General features: G+C 42.3%; 1 protein-coding gene across 1 annotated transcript in view; it reads right to left on the bottom strand.

Moving 5' to 3' along the window:
- mta3 (metastasis associated 1 family, member 3) overlaps window positions 1-21,787 on the bottom strand; it is a 262,123-nt gene that overhangs the window by 6,192 nt on the left and 234,144 nt on the right. The window contains exon 20 of the mRNA XM_078557154.1: window positions 10,458-10,493. Within this exon, the coding sequence (XP_078413280.1) occupies window positions 10,458-10,493 (36 nt within the window). The remainder of the gene's footprint in view (window positions 1-10,457; window positions 10,494-21,787) is intronic.

Here is a 21,787-nt window from a genome sequence, read left to right as displayed (position 1 = left end):
GTCAACCACCGTGGGTGGAAAACCTCGGTTAAGAAGGAGGACATGTCAGAGGAACTGTTTTTGAAAGTGGCATCATCAGAACAGATGCGACGGAGGTGAAGGAACTGAGAGAATGGGATGGAGTCCTTACAGGAAGCGGGGTGTGAGGAGCTGTAGTCGAGGTAGCTGTGGGAGTCGGTAGGCTTGTAATGGATATTGGTGGACAGTCTATCATCAGAAATTGAGACAGAGAGGTCAAGGAAGGGAAGGGAAGTGTCAGAGATGGACCATGTGAAAATGATGGAGGGGTGGAAATTGGAAGCAAAATTAATAAATTTTTCCAGGTCCAGACGAGAGCATGAAGCAGCATCGAAGTAATCATCGATGTACCGGAGAAAGAGTTGTGGGAGGGGGCCGGAGTAGGACTGGAACAAGGAAGGTTCCACATACCCCATAAAGAGACAGGCATAGGTGGGGCCCATGCGGGTACCCATAGCCACACCTTTTATTTGGAGGAAGTGAGAGGAGTTTATGGAGAAATTGTTCAGTGTGAGAACAAGTTCAGCCAGACGGAGGAGAGTAGTGGTGGATGGGGATTGTTCGGGCCTCTGTTTGAGGAAGAAGCGGAGAGCCATCAGACCATCCCGGTGGGGGATGGAGGTGTAGAGGGATTGGACATCCATGGTGAAGAGGAGGCGGTTGGGGCCAGGGAACTGGAAATTGTTGATATGACGTAGGGTGTCAGAGGAATCACGGATGTAGGTGGGAAAGGACTGGACAAGGGGAGAGAGAAGGGAGTCAAGATAGCAAGAAATGAGTTCCGTGGGGCAGGAACAGGCTGACACGATCGGTCTGCCAGGACAGTCCTTCACCCCACCCCACCCCCACTAGGGCTATCTGTACCTTGCTTGTCTTGCTTTCTACCCTTAATTAGCACATTCCTCAGATAATATCACCACCTTCAACACCTCTTTGTCCTTTTGTCTGTGACATCTTTTAGTTATCTCCATCTATCACTGGCCCTCTATCCAGCTCTACTTGTCCCACTCCCCCCCTTAAACTAGCTTATATTTCACCTCTCTTCTATTTTTACTTAGTTCTGTTGAATGGTCATTCGGACTCGAAACGTTAACTGTGTTCCTCTCCACAGATGCTGCCAGACCTGCTGAGTTTTTCCAGGTATTTTGGGATTAATTTTAGATTGCAGTAACAACCTGTGCTATTGTGCATCTATTGTTCTGTGGCTGTCCCAAAACTCTCTTTTCAAATCCCTTAAATGTGGCATTCTCTCACTGTCAAGACTTTCCCAGCCTTTGTGACTGCGATTGTGGTGCTGCATGCTTCCTTGACTTCTCCACAGCATAGGATACAATAACCACACCATTCTCATCCACCATCATTCTTCCATTGTCCAGCATAGTCTTCCTACTCTCAACTGCTGCCTAGTAACCCACTGTGAATCATTCTGCTGACAATATAAAGAATAGCCAATTAGATGTGGAGCGGGAGGTCTGCTATATATTTTTCTCTCTTACCCCAAAATGGAAACATAGTACAGGTAAATTGTGCCCTCCAGAACAAGGGAGGAATTGAGAGGAGGAAATTGCCAATCAGAAAATAACTCACAAGAAAAATAAACATGGTCTAAGTATTTTTGTTGCTACTGAATTCATGTTTTTTGTCTAACCTGAAATGAAATGGCTTTACCTCAAGTGACGTAAAAAATGATGCAAGACTTAAGTAAAAACATACCTACATTGCCTAGATTGTTCTCCTCAAATAATTGTGAATGATTGAGCCTCTCACTCACATCTTCTCCAGTCAACACTCATATTTTCACATATTTGTGAAAATACATACATTTCAGCAGTATTTTTTAAAATTAACTTTTACCAACTGACGGTTCAATCCTGCTTTAAAAGACAAACATCTAATTAATTTGTCCTTTTCAACTTGTGCATTTTCAAATTATTCAGTTTCTTTGTCACATATTGCAAAGAGCAGTGAAATAAAACTGATTATTAAATTTGTGTGAATCTATGGGGAGAATTTTCTCCCCATTGGTCAGGCGGTTCACGGAGTGGGTGCGTAGCCGATCGCCACCCGTGATCGGCTGTGTGGCGCCATTTTGCGTGGGGGGGGGATCAATTTAGGCCCGTCTAGCGTGATGCGCACCTGGAAGCGAAAGAGCGCAGAAATCTCCCTGAGGTACGGAGCTGCCTCAGGGAGATTAGTTTAAAAATAAAACATGGCAAAAAAGAAAAAAATAAAATTACTCAGATATGTCCCCTCAAGTGACATTGTCACATGAGCTGGGACATGTTTATGAATGTTCAGAACACATTTTATTTAATTAATAAACACCATGAAATCTCATCCCGCCCATGGATGAGGTTTCATGAAAAATGCAAAGGCCACCTGAGCTCTTCACCTGCCCGCCAACCTTAACGTTGGACAGGCAGCCCTGAGAATCAGTTTAATTAGTTAATTAATGGCCTTAACAGACCTTTGACAGTTCAGTGGGTGCGCAGCTGACTCTGGTGCGTGCCCGCCGAACTGAAGATCAGACTGATGCGCGGTGACGCCCGACGTCACCGCATGTCATTTTACGTGTCGGCATGTGGGGCCCGCCCGCACATGCCGAACGGAAGATTCTGGTAGATTCTGGCTTACCTTAATCTTGTTGAAATAAATAGCTTTGAAAAATTGGCTTAGCCTCAAAACTACACAATTCAAAAGGCAGATCTATGACAGCTATATAGAAGGCAATTTATTAGTGTACATGTAATAAAGCCAAACTTTGAAGATGGTTTATAGATATGAAAGCAGATGGGGAGGCAAAGGCTTGGATTTTCATCATCGAGGTGGGTAGCTCAAATTGGGAAATTTCTTGGCTTGGTGAACCCGCCTCGGGAAAAAGTGCCCCTATTGGCATGAGTTTTGCTCTGGTGGGGGAAGTGCGGGATGAAGTTGGGCCTGCTGCCCCCAAGCGCAGACAGCAGGGCCCACAAGGGTTGCTGAGTAGTAAGGCAGGCTGTTTAAAAGGCCTGTCTAGGTTCTTTAGGACTTTGTGCCACCTGTTTTGTTAAGTGTTAGGCCCTCTATCCCTCACGCCTCATCTCCCCCACCCACCCACTCCCCATGCTCTATCCATGCCAACCTATGCCCCCCAACCACCCCCAATGACCCCTCATAGCACTTCCAAGCCCAGTCACCCAGTATACACTCTGTTCAGAACCAATAAACCCTGACAATGACATGTGAAAACGCTTATAAAAAACAACCATTCCCAACTTGATTTTTTTTAAACTGCTGCTGCAACAACCCTATAAAAGTGTCAATCATCCAGGCCTTTAAAGTATCAGTAACAGAAACTATAATCACTAGTCACCTCTTTGTCTTGTGTAAATGAATATTGAGCCGTTGACAAAACAGGTCACAGAAAGAAAAGCTTATAAAGCTATCGATCCAGCAATGTTTTCTCTTCTGTGCACTTGTTTCAACAAAGAAAGCCTTTATGGAAGTGTGGGCTCTCAGCCAAGCATTGTGCAGGTCCAAGAAGGCAGCCAAAGGTTGGTGACTCCATGCTGCGGGCCATTGGGGCAAAGATACCCCTTTAGAGCAGTGGCGTTCTGCTTGGCATGGCTGAAGATCTGAAATTGTGCCTGAAAGTTGAATGTTGAGCGTACTTGGAAATCCAGGGGAAAGGAATCTCAGAAGACAAGATTAAAACCCTGCGAGGTGTGTCATTTTTGAAGCCGTCTGAGCTGGAGTGATCTTTAGAGGGAACTCCAAGGTGAGAGCTTCAAATGTGGAGATTGGAAACTCTCGTGAGAAGTTTCAGTGAGATTGGTTGGCTCACAATGTGACAAATATCTGGATAGATTGTTGAGAAATCCATGGAATCAGGTTTGGTCGTATCTGTCACTTATTGGGTGATGTGGTGTGTTCGACCACACTTTGCCTGTTAATACACACGTCCCTCATACTTACCCTCAATGTTAGAGTATAAGATAGATATTGTAAATTGTTTAATCTTTCTGAACTTGTATAGTAAAGTTTATTTTTGTTTGTTACAAATCCGTGGAATCATGTGGCCTTAATGTTAGTAAGTGGCTTGAATCTCAAACTTTATATACTTTAAACAAAACATTATTAGTTCTCAACTGGATCTCCCCCCCATGACCCAGGGTCTAGCCAAGGGTCATGCAATTTACATAGCACTTTTACTTGACAGGAGCATTCTCAGCAGAATTTGACTCCAAAGAAACATAGGATAGATGACCAAAAGCTTGGTCAAAGAAGTAGGTTTTAAAGATCATCTTAAAGGAGACAGTGGTAGAGGTTTAGTGAGGAAATTCCAGAAGTTCTACAATGAAACTCCAAGTCCTGATTTCCAAATTGTTGTTTATTTTATATAAAGCTTTGATAAACCTTAAGACTAATGTATGACTTTAAAATATAGATTGAATTGTTTTTGCACATTCTGGTCCATTATTCTCTCCCCCATTTCCACTAAACTACATTGTCTTCACTCATTGTATTACAATGCCACAGAACTAGACTACATTGACTAGTATGCACAAAGAAATTTTAAATGTATAGCTATTTGAAAATGAGCAGTGCTCCTTGAATTTTATGATATGCCTCAGTTTTCAGGCTTCAGTTTTAAATAAGACAATTCAGTCACTTTCAGAATTAGATCAGTCCACACTAGTGTACATATTAGCTAACTACAAAAGCCAAAAAAAAACCTGTGTTAGAAACACCTAACAGGTCAGGCAGCATCTGTAGGGCCACAAACAGAATTATCATTTCAACTCAATGATCTTTCATTGGAACTGATGAAAGTTCATCGACCTGAAACGTTAACTCTGTTTCTCTTTCCACAGATGTTGCTTCACCTACTGCGTGGTTCCTATGTTTTCTACAGAGGAACACCCAGGAGAGAGTGATGAAGGCATAACACCATCTCTTGGGGCAGGGTCTTCCAGTCGGCAAGCGAGGGCGGGGCTCGCTTGCTGATGCCGATGGAACTCCCGACGTCACCCCCGTGTCATTTCCATTTTCAGGTCGGCAGAGGCACAGCCGAGTCAGCTGCGCCCCCGCCGACCTGTCAACGGCCTATTGAGGTCATTGAAGAACTAATTAAGGTCATTAATGGACCTGCCTGTCCAACCTTAAGGTTGGTGGGCAGGCCAGGAGCCCTGACGGGCTTCGGAAAAAGCATCAAACCTCATCCACGGGCGGGATGAGGTTTGATGAGGGTATTTAAATTTTTAAGAAAGGTTTCAATAAAACTTATAGACATGTCCCAACTCATGTGACAGTGTAACGTGAGGGGACATGGCAGGGAAAATTTTTAAACATATTTATTAAAAGTTTTAAATCGGAGCTGATCTCCCTGAGGCAGCACTTAGCTGGAGATTGCGCGAAAAAGTGCACTCCTGGCTGAGGGAAGCATAGCGCTTCCTGTCAGACCTCAGGCTGGGCAGGCCTTAATTGGCCCGCCCACGTAAAGTGGCGGCGGATCGGAGGCACACCAGCTCACACCCGCTCCCGCACATCCCCCCCCGACCCAGGGGTGGGGGGGTGGATTTCCCCTTGATTTCACATTTGCAACTACCAGCTCATATACTGACGCTGTGTGTATATTAGAAAATAGATTAGAAGTGGGATCTGCATGGAGCCACTAGTTACAAGTGAGTTGCAGCCAGGACAGGGTGCAAGAATAGACCAGGTACCAGCTCGGCGCAGGGCAAAGAGGCACACAGGTTAAGCTGGAGGGGACTCAGATGAGTACTCTGGTGGAGCAGCCTACAGCAGGGTGCTGATGAGTATGCACAACAAAATGTTGGATGAATTGGGAAACCTGCCGGAAAACCTGTGTTCATTGTCAAAAAGCATGAAGGACTCCAGCAACAACTTGGGGCTTTGAGCAGAGATGGGGTCCATCCTTTCTAGCGTGGAAGGGGTGTCCAACTCTGTTTGCATACTTGTAGTCCAAATCATGATGTAAGGTCTGTTGACTGACATCACAGCTTGCATTGCGGCATATGCAGCAGCCACCCAACATCCTGCAGTGAAAGCTCAGGCTGCTGTCACACAAAGTCAAACTGTTGCCATCATGGCTGTGAATTACAGTGTGCAGAAAGGCTTGCAGGGTATCACAGCTATCTGTCTTCCAACAGATTACTAGGGTTGCTAAGCTGTCAGCTGAGGGGAGTGGCATTGGCTCCATGGACCACCACCAGGAATCTTGACGCATGTTCTGGTGAGTGCTGTAGGACTCCTCCAGAGCTGTCCAGGCAGCAGACGTTTCAGTATGCATTGGTCTGCTCTATCACATTTCATATGGCAGCACGGCTTTCATTACATGAAAGCTGCGTATGCGTGCATGGGTTGTACACCGGAGTCATGAACCAGGTGAGCCATGGATTGTCCTTCTTGCCCAGTAGTCACCCTTTGGTTTGTCATGGTGGGTCAAATACAGCTGGCACAGTGGACTGCAGCAGAATAAAGACATCTTGACTGCTGTCAGGATATTGGGTAATGGCCTGCATGATTTTCTGTCTACAGTCACTCACACCAGCTGTGTGAGCTAAAGAGAGTTCCAAAATGGCACTGCTGGTGTCAGATTAGTGCTGTGTGCTGACTGACATTGTGACCTCCCTGCTCTATATATTATCAGCGCACAGACTATTGCTCTCAACCATTGACCGTCTGACGCAATTCATCTCACAAGTGTGTACGCATGCTGTGGAGCATTTGGAGCTCTAAGGACACATGCAGCACCAAAAAAAAGGTGCTGATGAGCCCAATTACTCATCCATTGAGTCAGAATTTCGTTGGGAAGGATATTCACAGTAGATGATCTGAAGTTGTGCACCATTAAGCATTTGTTTTTTTTTAAAATTGAATAAATTCTGGCCACTAATAAAACAAATTTAAATGCAATTTTAAAACTGTCTGCTTTAAAGGGGTATTGCTCATGTTGGAAAATCATTGATATAACTTTCTAAATGTCACTGAAATATTGCAATTCATTTTGGGGGGAAAAATTTGCTGAATCATTGTTGTGCAACAGAAATTAGTATGGGGTTCTAATTGCTAACAGCCCCTTTTATGTCATGATGAACAGCCCCATTTATGGCTGTGGCTGTGAATTATTTCACGTGATGAGGGAAGAGCTATACTGGCTGCAGAAAGATGTTTAACTGCTTAATCACGGAATGGGACAAGTATAAGATATTACAGTCACTGCTCATCTTGATACATATCGATGGCCTGAATTTAGTATAAAAGGGCATAATTTCAAATGAAGGTTGAATACAGATGGCATGAAACTCAAAAATGTAGTAAACAGTCATTTAGCAGCAGTCCTACAAACAGGCAATTTTTCTTAACCTGTTGTCCCATCAATAGAAAGTGTCAGATTGATTACTGATCAATATTCTTTTGAATAGGTTTGTAGCCCACTGTATTCCCAGTTATCTTCCTTCATCAATCAACATTTTAGGACATTTCTGATATTCACTTCGCTCCAACATTATTAATAAATCTCGTAACCTTTCAATTTTGATACATTTTTGAACATTCTTAAAAAGTATATTGGGTCTTAATTTCGAAGATGTGTATGAGGGTACATTAGTGGGTAACATAAAAAGAAACCCAGAAAAAAAAGATAGTGAAAGGATACACAAATGAAGGATGGGGCCTATTCGGGACCAAAAAGAGATCTTCTTGTGGATGTAGATGGCATGGCTGAGGTATTAAATGGGTCGTTTGCAGCTGCATTCAGTAGAGTATAAGAACATAAGAAATAGGAGCATATTTGTCAGTGTTCGCTCAGTGGTAGTAACACTTTGTATCTGAACAAGAAGGTTGTGGTTTCAAATCTTACTCCAGAGACTTGAGCACATAATCCAGGCTGCACTGACGGAAGTATGTTTTTTCAGCTGAGAGGTTAAATTGTCTTCCCTCTCAGGTGCACATAAAAGATCCTATTACATTATTTAAAGAAGAGCAGCGGAAGTCTCCCAGTGTCCTGGACAACATTTATCCCTCAGATCACTAAAAACTGATTATCTGTAAAGTACTTTGGGTCATCCTGAGATTATGCTATGTCAATGCAAGTATTTTCTTTATATTATCAAATAAGCCTTGTGTTATCATAGTAATCCTTTTCTTGATGTCCACATTCTGGAAAATGTCAGCAAGATATCTCAACAAACTCAGCAGCTAATAAAAAGCAAAACTGGCTACTAAAGAAAAAAACATCCAGTAGACAAAAAGCTAAACCACAAAAGCTTCCAATGCACCATTAGTTAAACCTGAAAGCAAAATTACAAAACCTGCCTGAACAGATTCTTCAGCTTGTAAATCAGAAGAGAGTGTGGGATGAGGGGGAAGTGGGTGTGAGAAAAAGGATTGGGTATGAGGATACTATCATCCTTGATGGCTTTAGCCCTGTCACTGGCCATTGCCTCACCAACGGCCATTTCAATAATGGCAAGCACTGTCTCCTCCATGGTGGTTGACTTCTGGCACCGACCTCCTTGGTTGTCTGTTCCCATGCCTTTTGAGCCATTGTCTGGAGGATTTCCAACAAATACAAGACATCTTTCCAGTTTCCTACTGCTTCCACTGAGGGCTCCAGTACAGTGTCTGAAAACCTTGTAGCCTGCTGTCTCTCGTGTTGTACCATTCACCATTGTTTCCCAGGTCAGATTAACCTCCTGCATGACTACCAGCACCTGCTCCAGACATATAATGCATCACCCCTTTAAGAGATGCAATTTAGCTTTAAGCATTGCAGTTTGAGTTTAGCTGGTGCTAGTCACTCAGGAAATTAGCCCCTGCTGATGCATACCACCTATTAACAGTGTGATTATTGTTGGCTGGATACTGAAATCATGCAAATCTGCAGGCAGCATAAAGTTGCAACAACGCATGGACGTGGGATAATTGAGCATTGCGATCCCTGCACCAGTTTTTGAGGGGTTATCCACTTTAACCCCACTACGTTTATCTTGTGAAAGTCTTCATGGTTCTTTCAAAAAAAAACAGACCTTTCCTAGCACCAGATCAAGATAGTTTACATATAAGTAGTAGAAGATGACGAATGGCACCTCTATGGAATGGCTGGGGAATTCCTGAGATTCTATGTAAAAAGGTTAAGGACATGGAGAAACGTTAATGTGCTGTAATTTGAAACAGGACATTCAAGCCTAAGTTCCAATTTTAACCAACACTTGCATTTAGAGTTTACAGATCTCAGCTGGAAAAGTTTAACTCTTGCCATTTATATTATCCTCTATTAGAGCCTCCTGTGCGAAGTGCCCTGGAACATTTTATCACATAAAAGTGATATAAAAATGCTAGTTGCTGCTACTTGACCCCAGGCATTGATGGGGTGAGTCATTAGAAAGAGAGAAACCGCCACTGGCACACAATGGCAGCAGTGTGTACCATACACAAGATGCAACAACTTATCAAGTCTCATCCAACAGCACCTTCCAAACCCAGTACCTCTACCACCTAGAAGGACAAAGGTAGCAGATGCATGGGAACACCACCGCCTGCAAGTTTCCCTGCTGGTCACACAGCGTCCTGACTTGGAACTACATTGCCATTCCTTCACTGTCATTGAGTCAAAATCCTGGATCTCTCTCCCTATAGCACTGAGGGTGTACCTACCCCACATGGGCTGCAACAGGGCAAGGCGGTGGGGGCTCACCACCACTTTCTCAAGGGCAATTAGGGATGGGTAACAAATGCTGACCTTGCTATGACACTGACACCTAAGAATGAATATAAAACAGCCAGGGCAGGCCAATGCAGATGAAAGCTCTGCACCAATTCCAAAAATGTTCCTCAGCCCCAAATGAATCAACCTGCTTCCAGTCTGACAATGTTCCATCTCTCTCACCAGCCATTCTATAGCTTCTTGGTGAATTAGTAATTTAGCAGCAAACTAAGAGCCGTTTTGTGTTTTGGATCAGTGTTCAACAGGGACTAGATTGACACTGTCCGAACTCATAACACGATAACAGTTTCCATTTAGTTCTACTCCCTTGACCTTTCTCCAAACATTTTTAACTTTTTTCTTTTAAAAATATTTATCCACTTCTCTTTTAGGCAAAGAGAGAGGAGGGCTAGAGACGGAAAAGAAGAGATGGGAAGAGGTTCGTAATCTATCCCTAGTTACCAATGGATTGCTAAAAAAAGATTATCTGGTCATTTATCTCAGTGATGTTTGCGGGATTTGCTTGTGTGCAAATTGCACATTTCCCTACTTTACAATAGTGGCTACACTTCAAAAATGTACTTAAATGGCTGTGAAGTGCTTTGGGACATTCTGAGGTCATGACAGATACTACAAACGCAAGCTATTACTTTCTTTCTTATAATCGCCTGTTCACACCACATACAAATAAAAAGGCAGCATATGTGCCATTCCCACACGCACAACTTACTTCCTGACTGTAGGGAAACTGGAACTGGGCATCCATCTGTAAAACAAAAGTTTCATACATCATCTGCCCATAATAAAATTCTCCAGCTGACCTCAAACAAGGTTTGCATATTTTTAATAATAGCTATTACCCTAAATTACTTTAATCCAAGTCAGAACAATATTTGGGACTATAACTCAGTAACTATATGAGAAAGGTTTTGCACATTTTAGTAAATAGATCTTTTCACCACCTAAGAAGCTCCTTCTGCACATTTATAAGATGAGCAAAAGGTCCTAGGAAGCAATTTATTGATGCATCTGCAATATTAATATGCGTGTGTGAGAGAATGCGAAATGATAGAACGGCCATATGAATAACGTTTCAAACTGGCAATATAATAGCACAAACTTAGGTTTGAATTAAACGCACACTTTTCTTTCTCTATCAGATTTTTCCACGTTACATAGGGTCAGCAAAATGCTGGTTGTTTACTCTTCATTTCAACTATCATTTTTGTTTGGATTTGGCGGGTGATTTTATAGCCAGGTGCCTTTCCTGCTGCTAGTCCTCCCCATTTAGAATTAAGCGCACGGCAGCCAACAGAGTTTTTTTAAAATATAAAAGCAAAATACTGCGGATGCTGGAAATCTGAGTGTGCTGAGAGCTTTCTTTTACATTATTTGGACTTGACTTTCTAAGTGCTTAGAGTTCCTAGAATAAAAGCCTGAAACTACCCCATTGAATTTACAAATGTATTTCCCCCTAAAGAATTAGCTGGCCAGCCAGGAATAAAGTAGGTGTAAATATCAGCAACTGACAGGCAAAGCCGCCTTGATTTCTTTTAACAAGGCTGCATTGGCCATGAGCTAAACAGCAGGGGGAGCTGATTCACAGTCCTGAGAAATTTCCTCAACAGTTTGGTGCTTACGTACAACTAGGATATTAAGTCAGCTGGAAAATGATTTATTAAAACCTAGCAAGTCAATAATCTCAAGAGCTTAGCGAGTCAAGCCGGATCTTGGGTTGAGGATTTAATCTTCATTCTGCCTCTTTTTCCCATTTAAATCTATGGTATCCTTTTTCCAATAATCTACTTGCCAATTTCAAGTCGGTTCCATATATTGAAATTCAACCAATCTGTAATCCCCATATTAAGGATTAAGAAGTAGAACAGCGAATCACGTAACCTGTCAAAGGAAACTGACCATGGGGGAGAAAATATTGAAACTGAGATGAAATACTTCTGAAAGGATTCTTTTTAAACATACAAAACATAAGCATACAGAAAACTAAGGAAAAGCAACAGAGTTTTAAAATAAGGATTAAGCAGTCAAAACAGGAAGTGCATTTATTACGACCTTTTATGAACAGATTGTTTAAGTATCACTTACATTCATAGTTGAAATTAAAAATGATAAACAAAATTTAGGACTTCAGAATACTTAAAGTAAAAGCTGCAAAAAATGTGTAACTTTTATGTGAATTGACTCAATCAGTGACCAGTTCCACTTATAAATAAACAAAATATTTCTTGTATTTTAAAAGGAATCACAAATATATAATACATTTTCCATAGGGCAAAAAGGTCCGTTTTACTCTAACAATAGCTAACAATTCAGTAGTATTCATCCTGGATCAGTGACAATGTGATGAATCTAAAGCATCGTCAAATTTTATTGTCAGGTTCCTTCTCAAGATTAACTGAATGTTGTTGAATATTAGTAAATATATTAATTTATTAAGAAGCGTATTATTAATGAAGAAAGTACATGCAAAATAATGGATCATCAGGGCTACACAACAAATGTGTATATAGTCCTTAGTTGTTATATGCATGGTACAGTGATTATGTGGAAAATATAGGCCAAATCCAGGTGTAAAAGTATTTCATTTCTTTAGAATTTGGACATCATGATATCAGAAGAAGTGAACTATACAAATGCATAAATGGTCCTGATTATAAAGCAAATGAATGTATATTTCCCCTTAAGTATAAAAGGAAAAAATAAAAATATTACTCTCTGGCACATTGGTCATGCCTATTCTTTCATCTCAGCAAACTAGGTTTGAATTCAGCCTAACTAATGGGATGAAAGTTTCCTCTGAGTTGGCTATAAGGGGTCCATTTGAAATGAGGCTGGGTACTCCCAGCCATGATGCCCATGGATATATAGCCGCAATTCAAGACCGTGCCTACGATAACAATTAATATTTCACTGGCACTTTCAATCAGAGAGATCTTAGAAGAATTGGTGTGGGGAATGGGATCATTACAGTAATAAAAATCTCTTCCAATCTTAGAGTTAAGGTATACTTTTGGGGCAGTGCAGAGGGAGTTTTAGTCTGCATCAAACGAGCAACATCTGACTTTGGTGTTTGCAATGCTATTGCGCAGTACAGCAAGTAGAAAATACTACTGCTTTCCCCAAGGCTAACCTGCCTCTCCATGATGAGCATAGAAATTCATCAAAATGTCAGATGTTAAGAATAAAACAACAACTTCCATTTATATTGTGCCTTTAACATAGTAAAACTTCCCAAGGCACTTCACAGGAGCTTTATCTGAAACAAATGGCACCAAGCCACATCAGGAGCTATTAAGAGAGATGACCAAAAGCTTGATCAAAGAGGTAAGTTTTAAAGAGCAGCTTAAAAGAGGAGGGAGCTGTAGAGGAAATTCCAGAGTTTAGGGCCTAGGCAGCTAAAGACATTGCTGCCAATGATGCAGCAATTAAAACCTGGGTTGTGCAAGAGGCTAGAATTGGAGGCGTGCAGATCTTGGGGAGGATGTAGGGCTGGAAAAGGTTACAGAGGTACAGATTAATTTTGCTTCCTGATGAAGTACAGCCTGTATTTAACATCTTTTGTTAGTTTGGTAAAATTAATACATGGCTGTTACATAATTAAGATATCAAATGTCACCAAAAATCTTCGCTGATCCACATTACGTATTACAAAGAATAGTGTATCTAAGCTTGCTGATGACACCAGGCTAGATGGAAATGACACAGAGAGGCTGCAAAGAGATACAGACAGGTTAGGTAAGTGGGCAACAAATGGCAGATGGCGGATAATAGAGGGAAATGTGAAGTTATTCACTTTGGTCGTAAGAATAAAAAAGCAGAATATTTTTTGAAAGGTGAGAAATTTGTAAGTGTTGATGTTCAACGAGACTTGGGTGTGCTGGTGCAAGGAATGCTGAAAGTTAGCATGCAGGTGCAGCAAGCAATTAGGAAGGCAAATGGCACGTTGGTCTTTATTGCAAGAGGATCAGAGTACAATAATAAAGGCAGCTTGCTACAATTGTACAGTGTTTTGTTGAGGCCACGTCTGTAGTACTGTGCAGTTTTGGTCTCCACATTTAAGAAAGTATGTACTTGCATTGGAGGTGGTACAGCAAAGGTTCACTCAATTGGTCGCTGGGATGAGGGGGTTGTCCTGTGATGAAAGGCTGAGTAAACTGGGCTTATATTCTCTGGCGTTTAGAAGAATGAGAGATGATTTCATTGACACCTACAAAATTCTGAAGCAGCTTGATAGGGTGGATGCTGAGAGATTGTTTCCACTGGTCGGGGAATCAAAAACATGGGGGCACAGTGTCAGGATAAGGGGCTGATCATTTAGGACTCAGGTGAGGAGAAATTCCTTCACTCAAAGGGTTGTGAATCTTTGGAATTCTCTGCCCCAGTGGGTTGTGGATGCTCCATCGTTGAATACATTTAAGGCTGGAATAGACTGATTTTTGGTCTTTCAAGGAATCAAGGGATATAGGGAGCGGGCGGGAAAATGGAGTTGAAGCCAAAGATCAGCCACGATCGTTTTGAACGGTGGAGTAGGCTCGATGGACTGCATGGCCTACTCCTGCTCCCGATTTCTTCGGTTCTTATGTTTCAAGGGATTATTGCTTTTGCTAACAGAGAAATATTCCCTGAAGATTTTAAACATTCATCTGTTAAAGTCAGTAATTTCTGGCCTGAAGCATCTAAACAAACAATGAATTATTAAACGAGAAACAAAAATCACAGGTAAAATTGAAATGAAAGCAAGACACTACAGAGACCCTATCGCATACTAAAACTTTCACCATGAAATCATAAAATACTTTGCAGTTCCACTCTTTCAGTTTACAGCTGTATATTTGGAAAATGGGTAGCAGGCAAGGCAAGACAAGGGGTGGGATTTTCACTACTGAGGCGAGTAGCTTGTGTCGGAAAGTTTCCCAACTCAGCAGGCCCGCCTTGGTTCAAAGGGCCCCGTTACACGCAATCTTTGCTCCAGGTAAGTGGGGGCAGGATAAAGTTGGGCCTGCTGACCACAGAAGCATATCATAGGCAGTCACGGAGGTGGGCCCAGGGACTTTGTCCCTAATTGTTTTAGAAGCTGTTGGCCCTCCATCCCTCATTCCTCCTCATCCTCCCACCCAATTCCCATGCCTCCCTTCATGCCAACTCATGCCCACTCATATCACCCATGCCTCCTCCATGTCAACTCACTGCCACTCATACCCTCATGCCACCTACATCACTATTCATCCAATAGCCACCATGAGCAGACCTCAAGAGCCAAGTGGAGATGAAAAATAAAGCTTCTAACAATCTAATAGAGCTCTCACTCATATACATTTCATACTGGAAAAAAAACCCTCCCATTTGTGAAACCCATTCAAAGATATTAAATCTCAAGTGTTCAATCTGTTATAAAAACAAACACACTTCTAGTCCATAACCACATCAAAGGCAGCTAATCCTATAATAGCCTATTTAAACTGTCAACAGAATATGAACTCAATGACCCCCCAATTCCACTGAGGTAAGTGATTTTGTAGCTTTTGATACTCAGCCGAACATTCCAAATGATATGAGATGTAATAACAGCCCTTGGGGAATGTCAACAAAGAATTCTATTGAAACTGCTTAGTAAGGGTTTTTTCTAACCTACATCAGATGGCCTGTCTATCAACCCAGCAGGGGGTGTTTTTTTTTAAAACTCTGACAACTTCAACTTGTTTTTTCATGTCTAAAGTGCTCAGGATTTAAAAAACTTCAGATCATGACAGAAACAGACCTTATCTGCCCTTCAAGAGCATGGACATCTACTCCACAAATTCATGACTCCCAGACTGTGGGTTAAGGCCCTTGGAACAGCTAAAATGGGGTCTATTTGAATGCAGCACTGATTTCAAATGGCCCTGCAGAGTTCAGGTTTCCCGCCTGTGTGATTCATGCCCCATTCCCTTCCTCCTGCCAGCAAAAATGTATTCTGTTGGAAATGTGGGTAGGATTTCTGCATCCAGGTCCTGCCTGCCATTTTTAAAGGTCTCTGGAGGCGGTTGGACTCCACAAAAATATGGCCAATGGATTTGATCTGTACTGAAATACCATCTTCTAGATTGCAAGGAGAACAAGAAAGGGATGAACAGGGCTTGAAGATCTCACAAAGTAGTGAAAACAAGTGGCATTTAAGGAAAGTTATTTTTCATAAACTCATTTACAGCACAAAAGGAGGCCATTTGGCCCATCATGTCCTTGCCGGTCAACAAAGGTCTGACTACAATAATCTCATTTTCCAGCGCTTGGCCCATAGCCCTGGAGGCTATGGCAACACAAGTGAATATCTAAATACTTCTTAAATGTGACAAGGGTTTCTGACTCAACCACCCTTTCAGGCAGTGAGTTCCTGACTCCTACCACCCTCTGGGTGAAAAAAATTCTCCTCAACTCCCCTCTTAGCCTCCTACCTCTTACCTTAAATCTATACCCCCAGGTTATTGACCCCTCTACTAATCCACCCTATCTATGTCCCTCGCAATCTTATGCCTGACCACCTACATAATCTGACCATCTCTATCAGGTCCCCTCTCAACCTTCACTGCTCCAAGGAAAACAACCCCAGCCTATCCAAGCTTTCCTCATAGCTCAGGCCCACCAGCCCAGGCAGCATCCTGGTAAATCTCCTCTGCATCCTCTCCAGTGTAATCACATCCTTCCTACAATGTGGTGACCAAACTGCATGCAGTATTCCAGTTGTGGCCTAACCAGTGTTTTATACAGTTCCAGCATAATCTCCCTGTTCTTGTATTCTATGCCTTGGCTAATAGAGGCAAGTATCCCATATGCCTTCTTAACCACCTTATCTACTTTCAGGGGTCTGTGGATATGCACATCAAGGTCCTCCTGATCTTTGGTACTTTCCAGGGTCCTACCATTCATAGTTTAATCCATTGCCTTGTTAGCCCTCCCCAAGTGGATTACCTCAGATTTTTCCAGGTTGAATTCCATTTGCCACTGCTCTGCCCACCTGACCAGTCCATTGATATCCTCCTGCAGTTTTCGGCTATCCTCCTCACTATTTACACCCCTAACAATTTTTGTTTATTCTGCGAACTTCTTGATAATACCCCCTACATTTAAGTTAAAATCATTTATGTACACCACAAACAGCAAGGGCCCCAGCATCAAGCCCTGTGGGACCCCACTGGAAACAGACTTCCAGTCACAGAAACATCCCTCTACCATCACCCTCTGCTTCCTGGCTCTCAACCAATTTTGGATCCAACGTGCCACTTTGCCTTGGATCCCATGGGCTCTTACTTTCTTGACCAGTCTTCCATGAGGGACCTTATCAAAGCTTTGCTTAAGTCCATGTAGACTACATCAAGTGCATTACCTTCATCAACACTCCTGGTTACCTCCTCAAAAAATTCGAACAAATTTGTCAAACAAGACCTTCCCTTAACAAATCCATGCTGAATATCCTTAATTAATTTGTGTCTCTCCAAGTTCAGATATATTCTGTCCCTCAGAATTTTTTCTAGTAACTTCCCCACCACTGAGGTTAGACTGACTGGCCTGTAATTTCCGGGTTTATCCCTTCCTCCCTTTTTTAATAATGGGACAATGTTAGCAGTCCTCCAGTCCACTGGCACCTCAACTGTGGGCAGAGTGTATTTGAAAATTAGTCCAGGGTCCCTGATATCTCTTTCCTTGCCTCCCTCAACAGCCTGGGATACATCCCATCCGGGCCTGTGGATTTATCCACTTTTAAGGCTGCTAAACTCACTAGTACCTCCTCTCTCTATATGTTCATTTCCTCTGACATTTCACAGTCCTCCACCCTGATGTCTATACCTGCGTTGTCCTTTTTCATTGTGAAGACCAATGCAATGTCTTCATTGAGGACTGTACCCACGTCTTCCAGGTCCACACACATTACCTCTATGGTCCCTAACTGGTCCCTAGTTATTGCTATTCTATTGAATCCCTTGCATCAAACATTATTTTTCAACTGAGATGAACAAAAACTGCTTCCAAACTCAGCTCATATTTTCTGTTTTGAGCCACTAGTATGCATACAAAAGTGACTGAAAACAATTCCCCTGCTGATGCTGATGTTCTAATGTTGTGGGGTTAATCACTAATTTTATCCTAGGATATTGGAAACAATTTAATTACCTGAAAATAAAAACTAGGAGGGTGCAAATTTGACTGTATCCTTCATTCCATAATTGAGCATTTTCATGCACCAATCAATGTACCATCAGACTGCCTAAAATAAAAAGCTTTAATTATTATTGTCTGTTGGGACAATATTTCTCAACATTGAGCTAGCTTCATAGTAAATAGAGGAAGATTTGCAAATGTGATCCAACCTGTAGAAGAAGAATGTCACTTCCTAAATCAGTTTCATAATTCTTGGTAAGAAATGCCACGATGCAGCACAATATTTAGCAATAATGATGCAAATATAAAAAGCAAAATTGCATTCAACAAAAGACTCTTCAGTTACGTCAAAAGGTGATTCAATGCATCATCCAGGGTTATTGCATCATCCTTGTGATTCATCAAATAAATCTTCTAAATGTATAACAATGTTCTCCAGCATTTAAGAGAAAAAGGTATGAAATGTTTCTGATATATATCTTGATTATAAAATGACCTATTACAGATGATTTCCCATACGAGACATGCTGTTTGAATACTGGATATAAAGGGCAATAATCTACATTCACAACATAGACTCACTTAAAAAACAAATAAAAATTATTTAGCTATCAGACGAAGAAACAGAATTCGACTGAGCATGCAAATTACATATAAAACAGCTTTTCAAGCACAGAAATGTAGTTGGCAACACTGACTTGCTATTACGTTCAACTTATATTTGAATCATAATTTGTTGTTACAAAAACATATTTTAGAATGTCCTATGCTTTATAGAGCAATCTTCTTTATTAAGGCTTGCTACAAATTACATGTCAAACTATAAAAAGATAAAAAACAGAAAAATAATTTTAAATCTGCAGTTTCAAACTGTAACTATGGTTCAAAATATGGTTTATGTGGGTTAAAGTTAGTCAGTTAATTGGAAGCAATGCAGAGACAACTAAAAGCAAAATTAATGACTTTGATCTCAATTAGATAGAAATCCTACGCTGCTTAAAGTACTCAAATTAATCTCTAGAAATAAGACGGTATTTATCCCAGAATGCTGTGAAAGACCAGGAGAGGATTTGGAAGGCTCTGTCATTCTAAGAGAATCACTGGACACAGTATACTGGAAACAGACCTATATATGCAATAAGGGTGGCCAATCAGGCACAGACAATTAGAAACACTGGGTGAGAAATTGGGCTTGGTACTCCTGTTTTTTGTATGCTGAGAGTGCCATTAGGGCTCCACAATGGCATCTGGAGCACAAGTGCACAGTTCTGATGCAAAGGGTTCTGGATGCTATCTTGGTAAAGGGGTTAGCAAGTGCGCACACAAAGTCCACCAGATGCATGCAGATCATGACACCAATCAGTGTGAGCAATGCTGACTTCACACCAGTGATGATATTTTGGAGCTTCACGCTATGCCCTCTTTTAACCTTGCACAGCTAAACAATCGCTAAGCAGCATGAAGTAACCCATTGAAGTAACCCATCCCCCACCAATGCTATTTAAAGGGATCAACATCTACTTATAAGTTAGTTGCTGGTTTCTTCTGTTGTTGCTATAATTTTGTAAGTCTTTGGTGCTTTCCATAGTTGTTTCAAGTTGCAAAAGTATGCCCTGGGTGTTCAGGGAGCAATTCTCCTACCTAAGCTTCAGCAACAAAAAATGCTTGAGACATCTTGCTTCACTAAACAGGTCATCAATAAAATATACTACTTGCTGCAGCAACAGCTGCAACCTCAGAGCAGCCCAAGACTGTCCACATTACCAATGGCTGTGAAGGTAACCGGCAATGAATTTTTATGCTTCTGGCTCCTTCTAGGCCACTGCTGATTATACTTGGTGGAAAGAGCTGTTCCCTCATGATGGCAAAGTTGTGATGGCCATGATAGCAACATCTCACAGTTTGCAGTCCACTGTTGCACAAGGGAGTGCACTGAGGCTCTCTATTCAAAGAAAGATAACTTTAATTCCCACTTGCTAGCGAAAAGCAGATGAATAAGCACAAGATTTGGCAAGGTGCCCCATGGCATAGGGTGCCATTGACTCCAAGCACATTGCTTTGCAAGTGTCGCAGGTCAACTCTGCCAAGTATCCATACTGAAAGGGATTCTTCTTCCTCAACGTCCAGCTGGTGTGGTGCCACAGACAGTGCTTCAGGCAGGTCAATACCTGGTATCCTGGCAGCAGTCATAATGCCTTCATTCTGGAACAATCCATTATGCAAGCTGTCTTTTAGCCACCGTGGCAAACCAAAGCATGACTACTGCGTGAAAAGAGCTTTTCTCTGATGACATGACTGCTTACTAAAATTTGCAACCCACGCACAAGCATGCAGAGCGCATGCAGTGGTAGCCATGTTGTCACAAGAAATGTGTAAAGCAATCCATTGGCATGCAGAAGCAACCTCCTGCCTGGATCACTGTGGAGGAGCCCTGCCGTATTCAACTGAGTGGGTCTCAGGATGTGTGGAGTACGATGAATGGTACACAGCTTTGTCATCATGAAGGAACAGCTTTTGACACCACCTATCAAGGTACGGCGCTGAGGAGGAACAGCATGAGGAGGAGGAGAAGAGGAAGATAAAGAGATGGAAGAAGAGAAAGAGAAAAGGAGTCTGCAAGCTAGGCAGCCTCTTTCTTCCCAGCCTGTACGGGAGGAACTAATTCAAATGTGATATCAGTAATCTCAATCCCAATTTCCTAATCACCAACAGTCCCACACTCCTTACCTTTCCTCTATCACTGACCATCACATTATCCTCTTGGCCACAGCGCAAAAAATAAAGCCAACACAAAAAAACATTGCAAATCTAATTTCTAAATTGAATCATGCCACATTTTATACACACTCAAACAAATCAAACTTCAACCTCATACATTCATTAGTACCTGCCTTCCTTGTGTCTGCCTGTCTCGGTGCTCCTTCAAAGTGCTACCTCAGTGGCTGCAGCACGACTGGTGGAAGGTTGCTGATATTCAGTGAGGGAGACTGCAAATGACCTTGGAGGTTGATACCAAGTAGTTCTGGGCCCAGAAGACCCATCTGCAGTCTGCACCATCTCCACATGGTTAGTGGCAGTTTGGGCAATCCAGCTAACAGGTAACAGCAAGGGCACTGGCAGAGGTGGGGTCATGAATACCGTCAGCCTGGGAGAGGGCAGCAGGCTCATGCTCTGCAGAACCAATCCCTCGAGGTGGTGCCGAAAAGGAGGGCAGATTGCTGAGCTGCTGTGATACCCTTTTACTTCCTTTAAACACTGGTATTGACAGCCACGATGGCAGCACTCTGGAGCTTGCGTCCCTCCACTGCAGCACTCAGATTTTTGGTGGAAGCTGTTTGTGAGACATTGACCATCACATCATACTGCATGGTTGGGTTCACAAATGGCGTTGATAGCTTTGGTCACCAGAATTGTGATGGAAATGATGGGCTCAAGCTCTGCACAAAGCCCTGTGCCAAGTTGATACCAACTACTGCATGTTCCTCGACACTGAACGCAGACTTTCTGGTGGACTACCAATACACCAAGCCTTGCTTTGTGTCACATATCAACCTTCTTCTGTAGCCTGGTCCATTAAACTTCTAATCTGAATATTCTGAGGCTGAACTTGTTTACTACCTCACCCTCCAACAAGCTGGTACATATGCTATTCTTGCCTCTACCCTGGCCGCAGGGCACTTGTGCCCATCGTCTCACCATGTGCAGATCCTGCCCCTATTCTATTCTCTTATGGGCGATGTCTGAATAAGTGGCGGCAAGTGTGAAATCATGTGGCAGCATGTCTTCTTTTTCAATGACTTCTTGGTGTTCCTCCTGGTCAGGTTGCACTACTTGGGTATCTGAAAGGGAGCAGGCACAAAGTTACGGCTGTGGTGAGGGCAGAGGGGAAAGTAAGAAGTGCTTGCTTAC

The sequence above is a fragment of the Cetorhinus maximus genome, chromosome 14 (assembly GCF_964194155.1).
Source record: "Cetorhinus maximus chromosome 14, sCetMax3.hap1.1, whole genome shotgun sequence".
Taxonomy (NCBI): domain Eukaryota; kingdom Metazoa; phylum Chordata; class Chondrichthyes; order Lamniformes; family Cetorhinidae; genus Cetorhinus; species Cetorhinus maximus.
Note: the sequence above shows the minus strand (reverse complement) of the source record. Positions and strands in the feature narration are given on the sequence as shown.